General features: G+C 49.6%; 1 protein-coding gene across 1 annotated transcript; it reads right to left on the bottom strand.

The window, feature by feature from the left end:
• Positions 1 to 590: 590 nt before the first annotated feature.
• Tmed3 (transmembrane p24 trafficking protein 3) lies at positions 591 to 8,997 on the bottom strand. Its single transcript, XM_045161083.1, has 3 exons — positions 8,763 to 8,997; positions 5,051 to 5,299; positions 591 to 1,357 (listed from the first exon to the last, which is right to left on the bottom strand). Exons 1-3 carry the CDS (start codon positions 8,943 to 8,945, stop codon positions 1,121 to 1,123), a joined length of 669 nt encoding a protein of 222 aa, XP_045017018.1. The 5' UTR covers positions 8,946 to 8,997; the 3' UTR covers positions 591 to 1,120.
• Positions 8,998 to 13,790: the final 4,793 nt, after the last annotated feature.

Genomic DNA, 13,790 nt, shown 5'->3' with positions numbered 1-13,790 from the left:
AGAGCAAGAATGTACTTCGAAAAACCAAAAATAAATAAAGATAAGAAGTTATTTATCTTTCAATCAAGGTAAGTCAATAAGGTTTACAAGGGATCTTTTCAAATGATTATTTTGCCCTCTTAACCACAACGCATCATCATTAGCTGTAGACAGAAAGATCAGGTTTCAGATGTGTTTAGTTTTTCTTTATGCAGACATCGTATCTTTCCTCTGGAGCTATTATAAATTCAGTGATAGGAAAGGTAGCCAGGGCACAGATGCGCCGGTGCATCCTAAACAAAGAGATGAGAGGAGACTCCGTGGATCACGTGACACCTCACCGCCAGGAAATGATGGAGCAGGTCATGAGGATGGCAGCAGGGCCAGGGTGTTGTCACCGAGGAGACCACATTTGCAGAGACCCCGGTGAGTGGTAAGAACCCCCCGTGCTTCTGTTCCCAGGATTTCCTTGCCTGTCTGCAGATCTCCCCAACGCTATACCTGCACACCGCCAGGCCACCACTTGCCCTGCTACACCATTGACCCTCACAGCCACGCTCCCCGCCACACTGCGAGCTCCTTTAAGGCACAGATATAAAGGCACGTCCCCAGACTGCTCATACTTAGTTTTTATTACACAGTTCTCTGTCTCTAGGAGAGGTACGGTTAACCAAGGGCACCCTGTCTCCATTTAGGTCCTGGGTGCATGGTGACCCTGCAGCTTCCCCAGGGTGGACCTGGGAGGAAAGGCCAGATCTGAGAGCCGCTTTCTCGTCCAGAGTGGACACGCCAGCCACAAGACCTGCAGATCATGGGGCCAGGAGGAGCCCAAAGCTATCCTGGAGGCCCAGGCACTTAGGGTTCTTCCACGGTGGGGGGCCAGGGATATGGGGTCACTGTCTGCCTGCCACTGCACAGAAGCCAATTCCCAGCCAGACTAAAGATTTTTGGTCAAGGTGAGACATATGCAACCGGATGCTTCAGCCTACTGGGTTCTGTGAGCTTCTGCCGCTCAGGTGCCAGGATCAGGGGTGTGAAGGGCAGGGCCCGCTGCTCTGTGCTCTCCCACAGCTCTGCCTCCAGCCACGCAGGAGCCCAGGACCCTAGGGACATAGAGGGGCTCTGGTGTGGGGCAGCGTGGCTAGGAGTGGACCGCCCTGTTGGTGGGTCGTTTTTCTGTGAAGAAGCTTTTCAGCAGCAACACCTGGCTGAAGCTGACCACAAACAGAGCAATGGTCTCGCCTACGGACCAGTACGACACTCGGCTATTCAGGTCCTCGGCTCGGGCTCGGTCCTGGGCCTCTCGGAGCCGGTAGTGGGTCTGCGAGTCGATCACCGTCTTCAGGGCCTCGTGAATAGTCACACAGGCAGACTCCATCTGGGCAGGAGGAGAAAAGCAGTCGCGTTACAAACCCTAAGTCAGGCAGGGTGGAGTCCGACACGCGGCCTAGGCTGTTGCACCAGCTCCTGGATGCCTCCTAGGTGTCTGTGGCAAGTGCTTTATGTTTCATTGACTCCTATAGACAGGCCTGACTGGGGTGCAGAGAGGCTGGTAACTTGCCCTGTCACACACTTAGTTAGGCGGCACAGTCAGCATTTGATTCAAGTGTCTGGGTGCTGGGTGTCAGCCCTGCCCCGCTTTCCTTATTTAACCCTCAACTGCCCTGATGGGCTGTCAAGGACAGCTCACTCCTTCGCAGCTTTGGCTGTAGCACAAAGTGAAGAGAGCGAACCCCAGCAGGGTGTGCGGTCGCCATGGAATTCTTTTCCGTCATGTCTCAGCTAAGGGATAAACTGGCAACATGCACATCCCAAAGGAAGCAACTCTGGCAGCCATAGCACAGGAGGGGGCATGCAGCTGGAGGGGCACCCGGGTGGCTGCAACCCCACCGCTAAGGGAAGTTGGGGACCTCCATTGAGAAAGACACCACTCAAGGAGAAGTGGGTTTGGTGGAGATCTAGGGTGCTAAACACAAAGAACTTAAGAGACAAAGGAAACCATTCTCGAAATGAATAGGAATGTTAAATACACACCCACATGTGTGATTCAGGGTCAGGGGCTATGTGTGCACATAAGTGTGTATGCACTGTACAGCGTGTACACACGGCCAACCATTTTGTTTACATAAAGCCACACGCACTTTGGTTTTAAGCCCGAGGGAGGGCTTATTTGGCTTGCTGGGTTAGAAGTCCATTCTGCAAGTTTATCTTTTTTTTTAAATTAATTATTTATTTATTTGAGAGCGACAGACACAGAGAGAAAGACAGATAGAGGGAGAGAGAGAGAGAATGGGCGCGCCAGGGCCTCCAGCCACTGCAAACGAACTCCAGACGCGTGCGCCCCCTTGTGCATCTGGCTAACGTGGGACCTGGGGAACCAAGCCTCGAACCGGGGTCCTTAGGCTTCACAGGCAAGCGCTTAACCGCTAAGCCATCTCTCCAGCCCTGCAAGTTTATCTCTGTCACAAGCATATAGAGGAACTTCATGCACGTGGGATTCACTGACTGGAGGCCCTCTGATGTGGGGCCCTGGCCGAGGAACTCAGCAGTAACAGGCCACCACATCTCACTCTGTTTGCAATGGAGACCAAGCCCCCAGCAAGTCACCATAAGTGGCAGATGCTCGAAAGCACTCTTACAACAAAGCGCTGTTCCCTCATCTGCTGGGGTCCTCCGTCAGCGCTAGTCTACAGGAAACCTCTTCTTCAGCGTGTTACCACAAAACTTCAGTCAGGCAATCCTGCCTGCTTGCTCCAGGAGACATGAGAAAGCAGGCACTAGAGGGGAACGAGGTCACACAGGGTGTGGCAAAGTCCACGGATTTCATCCGCTCTTCTCCCATCTGCGAGGCCCTCCCGCCTCCTGTTAGAGGAGAACGCCTAGGCAGCCTCCGCATTTTTACCCAACAAAGACTGACCAACAGAAGCATTCTTGGCCCTCTTGGAAGAATCAATGCATCCTGGGGCTCAGTGGTTAAGGTACTTGCCTACAAAGCCTAACGACCTGGGTTTCATTCCCCAGGACCTACATAATGCCAGATGTGCAAAGTGGGGCATGTATCTGGAGTTTGTTTGTAGTGGACAGAGGCCCCGGTGCATCCATACTGTCTGTCTCTGTCTGTCTGTCTGTCTCTCTCTCCTTTCTGTCTGTATCTCTCTGCTTGCAAATAAATATTTAAAAAAATAAAATAAAATAAATTAGCACATCCTTCTGGAGATCCCTCACCCTTGGTTCCCAGATCTGACCACAGTGGCCTGTGTCTAAGTGACTGACAAGGGCTCCTGACGGGTCAGGGTCACATATTCGAGTGCCTCCCCCACTGCACATGGCTCGAACACCTGCCAGAGGCGAGCAAGAGCCTCCGGAAGGAGACGGACAGTTCAAGCCCACAAAGTGGAAGGAAATGCCTGCTGAGAGGCCAGGCAGGGCCAAGATGGAGTCTTGAGAGGCAGTGGAAGGAAAGCCTAAGCTTCTCTTCCCTGCAACAGAAATAAAGCACAAGATGCTCAATGCCCTGCTTGGGGCTCCAGGAAAGAACTTCTCAGCTCACCTAACTAGTTAGCCCTGTTCTCTATCCCTCTCCCCCACTGCTTCATGAGGAAGTCCTTGAGCTCAGGCTTACGAAACCATCAGCTATTTCATCAGAGACCAGCTGAACAGTCTATACCCTCAGCTGGATCTTCCAAAGGCAGTCAAGCTGCCCACCTCAAACCAGCCCAGGGAAATGTCAACATGTGGTCACTAGCCACCTGGACTACTGGGAGTCATATGCTGCCATCGTGCAAAGGAGGAAGAGATTTTTACATTTCCATTTATGTAGCCAAATGTAGATCGTGGCTACCATACTAGGCAATGCGTCGCTAACTGTGTGGAATATGTGGGAGACTGAGAAATCACCATGGGCCCAAAGCCACAGAGAAAAAGAGCACACGGTCACCGCGGGGGACAAGCAGTAGGAACACTTCGCTTCCTTTGAAACTCGAGATGCTCTGGCTTTGGGGTTCCGGAACAAGTGTAGCCATCAATGGCTGTTCCTGTCTTTCAGGTTCCCCAGGCCAGGGCAATCAGTCATAAGACAAATATTTGATAAGCTCCTTTCGATGCCATACCTCCTGTACTGGGGCATGGAGCATACAAAGGGAAACACCAGAGTCCTGGCCCTCAGGAAGCCCAGCCTGAATGTGGAAGGGAGGGAGGGTTAAAACAGAAGGAAGGACCCATGAAGGAGGCTGGGGACAGTTAACAACTAAGCTTGAGGGCCACCAGGGAACACAAGCGACTGTCCTCCAAAAATGCCATGTTCCTCTTCCACAGTGTGGAATTACTGCTCAGGGGCAGCTGCACACGCAGGACCATAGACGACAGCCCTCTTTCCATCCTCCTCTGCACAGGACGAGTGCTCACCAAGGGGACAGTGAGTAGAAGTGGTGTGAGTGACTACAGGCCAGGGCTTTAAAGATGCAAGTGTGCCATTCTCATCCTCCTTCCTGTGGTGAGTAGTGGTGGAGGGCTCTGAAGCCCTCGAAAAGGCAAAAGAATGACAAGAAAGAGCCTTGGGGTTGGGGGTTGGGGACACAGCCCAGTGGTAACCCAGTGGTAACTAGGCATGGATGTGCTTAATACACACAGGCCCTAAGTTCAAGCCCCAGCACACAGAGAGAGAGAAACAGAAATAGAAAGAATGGACACCTAGATTGCCAAGTTGCCAACCAGCCTTTTCTAGAACATCATGAATAAACTTCCATAGTGCTAAGCCACTGACACATGGAGTTTATTTGTCACAGCAGCTCGGGTTACCCTCACCTACGCAACACGTGGAGCAGGACTTCACTCTATAGTCTAGGCACATCACACAAGCAGACAGACACATGACGTAACTTCAGGGGAGGTACTTTGTCAAAGAGTGGGAATGAAGTAAAGGCAGAAACAGCAGACACTCCAGGGCCGTGGCTACAAACTGCAAGACTGGGAGACGGTGCTTCTCACTCATTCGCTGAGACAAGGCAGAGGAGGAGGAACATGCTAGAGCAGGGGTGTTCCACCGGGCCTGCTACCGCTAAGGTCCACTCACCTGGGTAAGAGCTGTGACCTTATTCCCCATGTCTGGGAGAATAGGGGGCTCGTCGCCCACTTGGAAATCAAAGTAGACGGTCTTGTGGGAGAAGGTAGAAAACTCATTGCTGAAGCAGAACTGATAAACACCCTTGACTTCAGCCCGGTAGGTAAAGCTGTCATACTGCTTTTTGGTCTCCCTGTAGATGACGTTCCCCAGAGGGTCCTCCACATAGCAGTCAACGTCGTAGTGGCCTCCAGTGATGACCTGCCAACCACAAACAGTGTGCTCTTACCAAGGGGCAATTGACAGTCCCAAAAGCTGGCCATACAATGACCAATTTAACCCACACTTCCAGTGCAGGCACTCCAATACTTTTCATTGTGTTGCGCCTGAGCAAGGTTAAGTACATTGGCCATGGACATCTGCTCAAAACCGCCAGGGAATCGGAATCCATATCTGCCTGGCTCCAGTGATTTTGCTCTGCAGGAGTACAATGAGCCTGGTTCTTCCCATTTTACAGAAGAGGAAAGTAAGGCTCCAAGGGTTAAATACATTGTCTAAGGTTACACAAGATAATGTGGAGTGCAGAAATTTGACGCGAGGGTGACGAGGTGTTATCTCCTGAATACGGCCCTCTTCTCCAACATGTTACAGGGCTTTTAAGAGGGGAGGGCGTGGGCTGGAGAGATGGCTTAGCGGTTAAGCGCTTGCCTATGAAGCCTAAGGACCCCGGTTCGAGGCTCGGTTCCCCAGGTCCCACGTTAGCCAGATGCACAAGGGGGCGCACGCGTCTGGAGTTCGTTTGCAGAGGCTGGAAGCCCTGGCGCGCCCACTCTCTCTCTCTCTCCCTCTATCTGTCTTTCTCTCTGGGTCTGTCGCTCTCAAATAAATAAATAAATAAATAAATAAATAAAATACTTTAAGAGGGGAGGGCGCAAGGGCCTGGGGAGATAGCTCAGTTGGTAGAGTGCTTGCCTTGCAAGCATGAGGATCTGAATTTAATCCCCGAATACACAAATAAATGCCAGGTGCAGCAGTACACACCTGTAATCCCAGCCCTAGGGAGGTGGAGACAGGTAGATACCTGCAGCTCACTGGCTAGCCAATCTAGCCTAATCGGTTAGCTCCAGTCCAATGAGTGCCCCTGTCTCAGAGAGAGGCAGTGTGCCTGAGTATGACATCTGAAGTTGTTCTCTGGCCTCCACACATATGCACAGTCCTGCACGCACGCACACACACCATATGCATACACACCACACACGGGCCAAAAAGAAAAAGAAAAAGGCCAGAAGGAAGATGAAGGGAGGGATGCCCAGGACACTGACCCAAGACAATTACATGTAACACTTTGGGATAAAGAAAAAATGAAAGGGGTCAAATAGTGGCATTGATCTAAGATTGTGGCTAGGATACCCTGAAAGTGCTGACCACAGCCTCCGACATAGCAGTGCCCAGCGGGCATCTCCCAACTACTTGATAACCCACAGCCTGCACACTGGCCTCTGCAGGTGATGATGGAGGGGTGGACCTTGTCTCAGCAAATGAGCAGGAATCACTGTCTCCCAGTGTTCCTTTCTGCTGGGAGCCACACCCCTAGAGCGTCTGCTATTTCTGCCCTGACTTCTGCAAGAGGCAGGAGTCCCAGAAAATGGCCCACCCTGGGCTTGCTGAATGGATCTAATCACTTCTAATGTTAGTAATGGTTGGGTGCAAGGAAAAGGCAAACATGGATTGATGCCTCATGGCATCTGTGAGTGTCAGAGACGTAAGAGACCTCAGAAATTATTTACATCAAACTCTTCCCTGCAAACACCAGAAAGCTAAGATCTGCAAAGGGCAAAAACTCATACTAAGTAGTCAAATGCCATGACCACGTCCATCAAAGAACACAGCTAATGGTTTCCATCTGCTTCTGAACTTAAAAATGTCCCCACCTGGGCTGGAGAGATGGCTTAGCAGTTAAGCGCTTGCCTGTGAGGCCTAAGGACCCCAGTTCAAGGCTCAATTCCCGAGGACCTACATTAGCCAGATGCACAAGGGAGCACACGTATCTGGAGTTCCTTTGCAGTGACTGGAAGCCCTGGCATGCCCTGTGCGTGTGTGTGTGTCTGCCTCTTGCTGTCTGTTGCTGTCAAATAAATACATAAAAATAAGAAAACAAAAATGTCCTCTCTTAAGTCAGGCATGGTGGTGCACACCTTTAATCCCAGCCCTCAGGAGGCAGAGGTAGGAGGATTGCTGTGAGTTTTAGGCCACCCTGAGACTACATAGTGAATTCCAGGTCAGCGTGGGCTAGAGCGAAATCCTACGCTGAAAAAGAAAAAAAGTCCTCTCTTGTCCAGATAAAAATTACTAGTCCTGGGCTAGAGAGATGGCTTAGTGATTAAAGTACTTGCCTACAAAGCCAAAGGACCCAGGTTTGATTCCCCAGGACCCATGTAAGCCAGATGCACATGGTGGCACATGCATCTGGAGTTTGTTTGTAGTGGCTGGAGGCCCTGAAACACTCATTCTCTCTCTCTCTCCAATAAATAAATTTAAAAAATAAAACATTTTTAAAACATTACTAGTCTTACTCAGCCAGTCTTCGCATGAAGCAATGAGCAATCACATTGCTCAAATGTTTACACCCATGCCGGGTATGTGCTGACCGGGGATTCCTGCTGCCCTGGCAGTGACCGCATACCTTCTCACATCTCTTTAATCACGTAATTAATTGTTCAGTATTTGGTATGGCAGTGCTGATGAAGGCATATACCCAGTGTGTACGCTGTCGGCAGATGTGAAAGTGGTCCCATCAGAAGCTTCCTTCAGAGCTTCCAACCACAGGGCTGTTCAGTGTGCCCCATTCCTGCTGCGCATGCCACCTCATTTCTAGGCCTCAGCCCTCCAACCCTGGATCTGCTTGCTAATCCTTGGTGACCAATGCTGCTGGCGGCGACTGTCAGCTATGGCACCCGTCAATGGACTCAGGAGCTGGCTTTGCTGAGACATATGTCAAGAGCCCCGCGTTACAGCCACACCACTGGTCGGTGTTCCTTGGGAACATCGCCGGGTTTCAAAGTCTGTGCTGAGACCTCCTTTCCAAAGCCCCTTAAATCATTCCTGCTGGCTCAGCCCTAAAGAATCCAACTTCACATGAGAAGACGGGGTGGTCAGCACCTGCAGGGACGAGGTGACCCAAGAGAGCCAATAGGTATCCAGCTGATGCATGCTGACATTCATTAGATGGGACCTGGGGGAGTCATTTTGGTCAACTCTTTAAGATGTGCGGTCCAGCTGGAAATCCCAGCACTAGGGAGGCAGAGGTAGGAGGATCGCCGTGAGTTCAAGGCCACCCTGAGACTACATAGTGAATTCCAGGTCAGCCTTGGCCAGAGTGAGACCCTACCTCGAAAAACCAAAAAAAAAAAAAAAAAAAAAAAAAAAAGATGTGGGGTCCAAGGCCCGCCTCCCCGTCCCGAGCGCACACCTGTGGCGCTGGCTATCTCCCAGGCTCTGACAGAAGCAAGCAAACGATCTTTCAAAAGTGGGGGCAGTCAACTGGTCTCGGGGATTCCCAGCCTCGCCCACCCCCGTGTCCCCCCCCCACCCACACACACACACCCTCCCCAGCAGCCTCTTTGGTTAATCCCAGCCAGCCGCTGGGGCCAGCGATGCGCAGGAGCCCAGGCGCGGTGCGGGAGGAGGGGAGAGGGGAGGAGAGCGTGGCCAGGCTCGGCCGCACCTGGTAGTCCAGCGAGAACTTCACGCCCTGCTCCACCTCCTCGTGGAAGCACTGCTTGGCGTTGTCCGGCAGCTCGAAGGTGAGCTCGGCGCCCCGCGAGCGCTCGGCGCGGAGCAGCAGCAGCAGGAGCAGCGTCAGCACCAGCAGCGGGAAGGAGGCGGCGCGCGGCCCCGCGCCGTCCATGATGCGATGCTCCTCCGGCGCTGCGGCGGCGGCTGCGGGGGCCACGGGAGCCGGCGCCCGCCGAGCCGATGCCCGCAGAGACGTGGCGCTCGCTCCCGGCGCACGGCGCTTCCGGGAGCGCGGCGGAGCCAGTGCGCAGGCGCGCGCCCGAGGGCGGGGCCCGCCCGCTGCGCATGCGCCCTGCTGGGGACGTGGGGCGCGCGGAAAGGGCCGCGGAGAGGCGAGCGCCGTCCATCTGTCCGTCCGCTGCCCGCCCTGCACCTGCAGGCAGCTCCACCAGCAGTAGCGGGGCGAGCCACTGTTTTGGACTTAAAGCCACACGTGTTGCCCTGCCCTCTGGAGACCCAGCAGTGAGGAGGCGAGATAAACTGTGATAGGAAACGCTGGGAAGACAATGGGCACTCCTCTCTTCCTTCCCAGCTGCTTCCCAAGATGACAGTGTTCCAGCGATGGTGGGACAGGGCGGGAGAGTAGGTGAACGCCCCCCCCAACACACCCCCCCCCACACACACACACACCCACACACACACACACACACACACACACATAGCTGCACCTGCTTTGAGACAAGTGTGTTCACACATGTATGCTGTGATGGAAATGCAAATAAAGTCTCTCGGTGGTTTTTTTTTTTGAGTTTTTAAAATATTTTTTTTTATTTGAGAGAGATACAGAAATAGGCGGGGGTGTAGGGAGAAAGAGAGAGAGACAGACAGAGAGAGAGAGAGAGAGAATATGGGTGCACCAGGGCCTCTAGCCACTGTAAATGAACTCCAGATGCATGAATCCCCTTGTGCATCTGGCTTACCTAGGTCCTGGGGAATCGAACTGGGTCCTTTGGCTTTGCAGGCAAGTACCTTTACCGCTAAGCTATCTCTCCAGCCTGAAAACGTGTAGCCCAGGCTGGCCTCAAACTCCTGATCTTCCTGCCTCTGTGTCTTCAGCAATATCCTACCAGCACATGCCACCACACTGGCTGTTTTTAAACTAATGATCATTCATTGCTTTATAAATTACTGAACTAAAGATTTGTTGTATGTTTTTTGAATTCTAAGTAGTTGAAAAAATTATATAGCTCATAGCACAATTGAGTATGTGAATACTATTTTATTTATTTTTATTTTTGTAATTAACAAAAATATTTTATTGTTTGTTTAGTTGAGAGAGAGAGAGAGAAGAGGCAGATACAAAGAAAGAGAGACTGGGCACACCAGGGTCTTGGTGTTTTTCAGATATGTTTTGGCAGTCACAGTTGGTTAAAAAAATTCTGGTGGGGGGGATGCAGGAGAGATGGCTCAGCGATTAAGGTGCTAGCCTGCAAAGCCTGACCACCCAGCTTCAATTCCCCAGTACCCACGTAAAGCCAGATGTACAAGGTAACGCATACATCTGTAGTTTGTTTGCAGTGGCTAGAGGCTCTGTTGCGCCCGTTCTTTCTCTTTCTCCCACTCCCTCTTCCTCTCTCCCTCCCTCCCAGTCTTTCTCCTTTATATTCTGGCCAAAATGATTAGCCCCTCCCTCTTGACTTGCTTGTTAAAAGCATTGAGAGGCATAAGTTGATTTACTGTTTTATCCATCACCACTGTCCTGAAGATGTTTTATGTATTTATAACTACAGGGCCCTGTAAGATTCTATATTTCCTATAATCCTGTAAACAAGTAGAAACAATATAATGTGATAATAATACCCAATGAAGTATTTCAATAGAACATTATTAGATATGGGGGCAAATCCATTTCAGTGTAGAATTTGACTGTCTGTATATATTTCTGAATGGATAAGACTGGATTGCACTGCCCCTGGCCACCTTTGACCCTGGACTAAGGACCTAATGTATGTGAAAGTAATCTATAAGCTGTGAAATAATATTCATTTGTAATATAGTTATTAATAATATATACCAGCTCTGGGCTAGACATGAAAGAGATGCTTAGTGGTATACCTTGAGATTTCTTCCTTGCCTGTTTTCTTTAACATTATCCCTAGTAACTGACAGAAAACATGAAAGCTATTATCATCTAACTAGAAACATCTAGTGAAGAAAAAAGAAACACAAGACCAAAATTAGCTTGGCCAGCTGGATTGCTAAGCTAGATCTAACAAAAAGAATTTGCTCTGGCTAAATATTAATTACTACATTTAAGTTCCAGGAAAGCACCTGCATAAGTTCAGAGGAGGAAGCCTAATTTCACAGCCCCGTAAGTCAGAGCTGGCAGAGTTAAAACAAGCAGTGTTGCCTACATTTTAAAAAGTAAATCATCACTTTATTAGACATGGAATCTATTATAGAATTTTAGGAGAGACTGTAACAAATAGTCAAAAGGAATCACTCAAAGAAAGGTAACTAGGAGGAGACTAGTGTCAATATTACTAGAAGCTTCCTCAGGCAAGGTGAAGTGTGGTTGTTTGAATGTCCTCCATAGCTGCGTGTGTTTGTGATTAAGCCTCATACTCAGTCCCCAGCTGGTAAAGCCACAGGGAGGCTGAGCCTTGCTGGAAGATGTTCATGTCTCACTGTGGAATGGCCTTGACATTTTATTAGTCCAGCCTCACCGGGTGTCCAATAGCTCATGCTCCACTACCTCCCTGCTGCTATGGAGATATGATGCCTAGCTGCCTGCTCTCACCATGCTTTCCCTGACATGGTGAAACTTCCCCTTACACTGTGGGCCAGAAATAACCTTTTCCTCCCATAAGCTGCTTCTGGTCAGGTGGTCTGCCCCAGAACTTAGACAATAACCACTACGTGTAGTCAAAGAAAAAAAAAAATGATTTAACCTGGAAATTTAAAACCCAATAAGGAAGAGAGTATTTGGCTTACATGGCAGCAAACTTGAGAACTACCCTATAGTACATATGTGTCCAGTTCACATACTTTATCCTCACTAGCAACCATGTCAAGATCAATTAAGGGGCTGGGCTCAGAGGTTAAGGTGCTTGATTGCAAAGCCTGATGGCCTGGATTCAATTCCCAGTACCTATGTAAAAAGCGGCACAAGTGTCTTATTTTCAACAGCAAGAGGCCCTGGTGCACCCATTCTCTCTCTCTCTCCTTGCAACTAAATAAAAATGGGTTTTTTTGTTTATTTTTTTTAATTTTTTGTTTATTTATTTGAGAGCAACAGACAGAGAGAGAGAGAGAGAGAGAGAGAGAGAGATTGAGAGAGAATGTGCACGCCAGGGCCTCCAGCCACTGCAAATGAACTCCAGATGCGTGCGCCTCCTTGTGCATCTGGCTAACGTGGGTCCTGCAGAATCAAGCCTCGAACCGGGGTCCTTAGGCTTCACAGGCAAGTGCTTAACCGCTAAGCCATCTCTCCAGCCCAATAAAAATGTTTTTTTAAAAACAAGGTTTTGTTTTTTTTCTATTTGGCAAGGAAAATAACATAAGCTCAGGAAGTTTAATTAAGTGAAATTTCTGTCTCTCAGTTTCTGCTGTGCTTCGATGGCTCAAACTAACAATGGTTTGTAATTGCCATGATGTTGTGAATCTGTTTGGCAGTTAAGCTTCAGGTGGTGTTTTTCTAGCCTTATCCATGAAACTACTACATTCAGCAGAAGGTCCACAGGGCTGAGTGCAAGATGACCCCACTCACATGCCTGGCAGCAGATGCAGGGTATTGTTTGGAGCACCTCATCTCTCTCTCAAGCATCCTTTCACCACTGGTAAGCGAGGTGACCTCCTTATGTGACACCTCAGAAAAGTGTATCGAGGATAACTGCGAAGGAGAAAGGCTCCTTCCAACCCAAGTTTCAGAACTCTTCTGACATCACTTTCTCTACATCTTGTTAGTTCAAGCAAATCCTAAAACTGACCAGATACAAGGAGAGAAGAAATAGACTCAACCTCTGGATGTGATAATTGCAAAGCCCAAGTCAGTATAAAAAGGGTCCTGCTGGCATCAGAGGGATGAATTTGTGGCTTTTGAATAATCTGCTACAGTAGTCAGACTCACTCAGCTTGTCAGTGACTAAGCAAAGCCTGAACCTAGATCTGTCCTGAATGCTCTGTCCTTCCCAGCAAGCCCGCTGCCTCTACCCACACCTCAGGGTTCACTTGGCCAGAAGCATGTGCCTGACACTGAGTATGTTTCAGCTCAACAAGTATCTCTCTGGAACTAGAGTACTCAAGAAAAAATGAACAGACAGTAAATTTTTCATCCCTGCATGTCGTCAGACATGCAGAGACAGGTAAGCAACTGTCCACTGCAGATGCTGTAGAGACCGTTCCTAAACTAGGTGTACTGATTCGAATGTGAAGTGTTCCCCATAGTCTCATGGGTTTGCAGTTAAGCCATACACTTGATCCTGCGCAGATGGAGCCTTTGGGAAGCGGACCCTTGCTGGAGGAGGTTGTCACTGGTGGTGGGCCCTGCTGTCAGCGCTCCCATGCTTTCCTCACCATGATGAAGCGTCCCCTCAAAACTGTAATCCAAAATAAACCCTTTCTCTCCATAAGCTCCTTCTCATTGGGTGTTTAGTCCAAGCAACAAAGAGGTAACTGCTGTAGTACATGACAGAGTGCACTGGCCGAAGGCCTCTAAAGTTCCTTCTGAACTTTATATCCCATGGTATTTAATAGAAGATTCTAAAAGTATCCGGACTGAGTCCACCTCAGTCCTGAGGTGATTTTGTGAAGCCTTTAAAAACAAATTTTAAGTAAAAGCGGATATCTTCACAGATTCGGAAGAAAAAAATAAAAACATGTGCTAACATTCAACACCTGCTCATGACTCACAAAACCTTTTAGTGAGCCAAGAATACTAGGTGACTTCCTTAATGCCATTGCTAAAAACTTGGCCCAGGAGCTGGATGGCTCCACCGGCAGTTGTGCTTGTCACACA

Source organism: Jaculus jaculus, chromosome 10 (genome assembly GCF_020740685.1).
Source record: "Jaculus jaculus isolate mJacJac1 chromosome 10, mJacJac1.mat.Y.cur, whole genome shotgun sequence".
Lineage (NCBI taxonomy): Eukaryota > Metazoa > Chordata > Mammalia > Rodentia > Dipodidae > Jaculus > Jaculus jaculus.
Note: the sequence above shows the minus strand (reverse complement) of the source record. Positions and strands in the feature narration are given on the sequence as shown.

Excerpts from the sequence above, each read along its gene's own strand:
- Tmed3 (XM_045161083.1), bottom strand. The coding sequence starts at position 8,945 with ATGGACGGCGCGGGGCCGCGCGCCGCCTCCTTCCCGCTGCTGGTGCTG. Across the intron at positions 5,300-8,762 it reads AGTTCTCGCTGGACTACCAG|GTCATCACTGGAGGCCACTA; the intron begins GTGCGGCCGAGC and ends TGTGGTTGGCAG. Across the intron at positions 1,358-5,050 it reads AGGTCACAGCTCTTACCCAG|ATGGAGTCTGCCTGTGTGAC; the intron begins GTGAGTGGACCT and ends CCTCCTGCCCAG.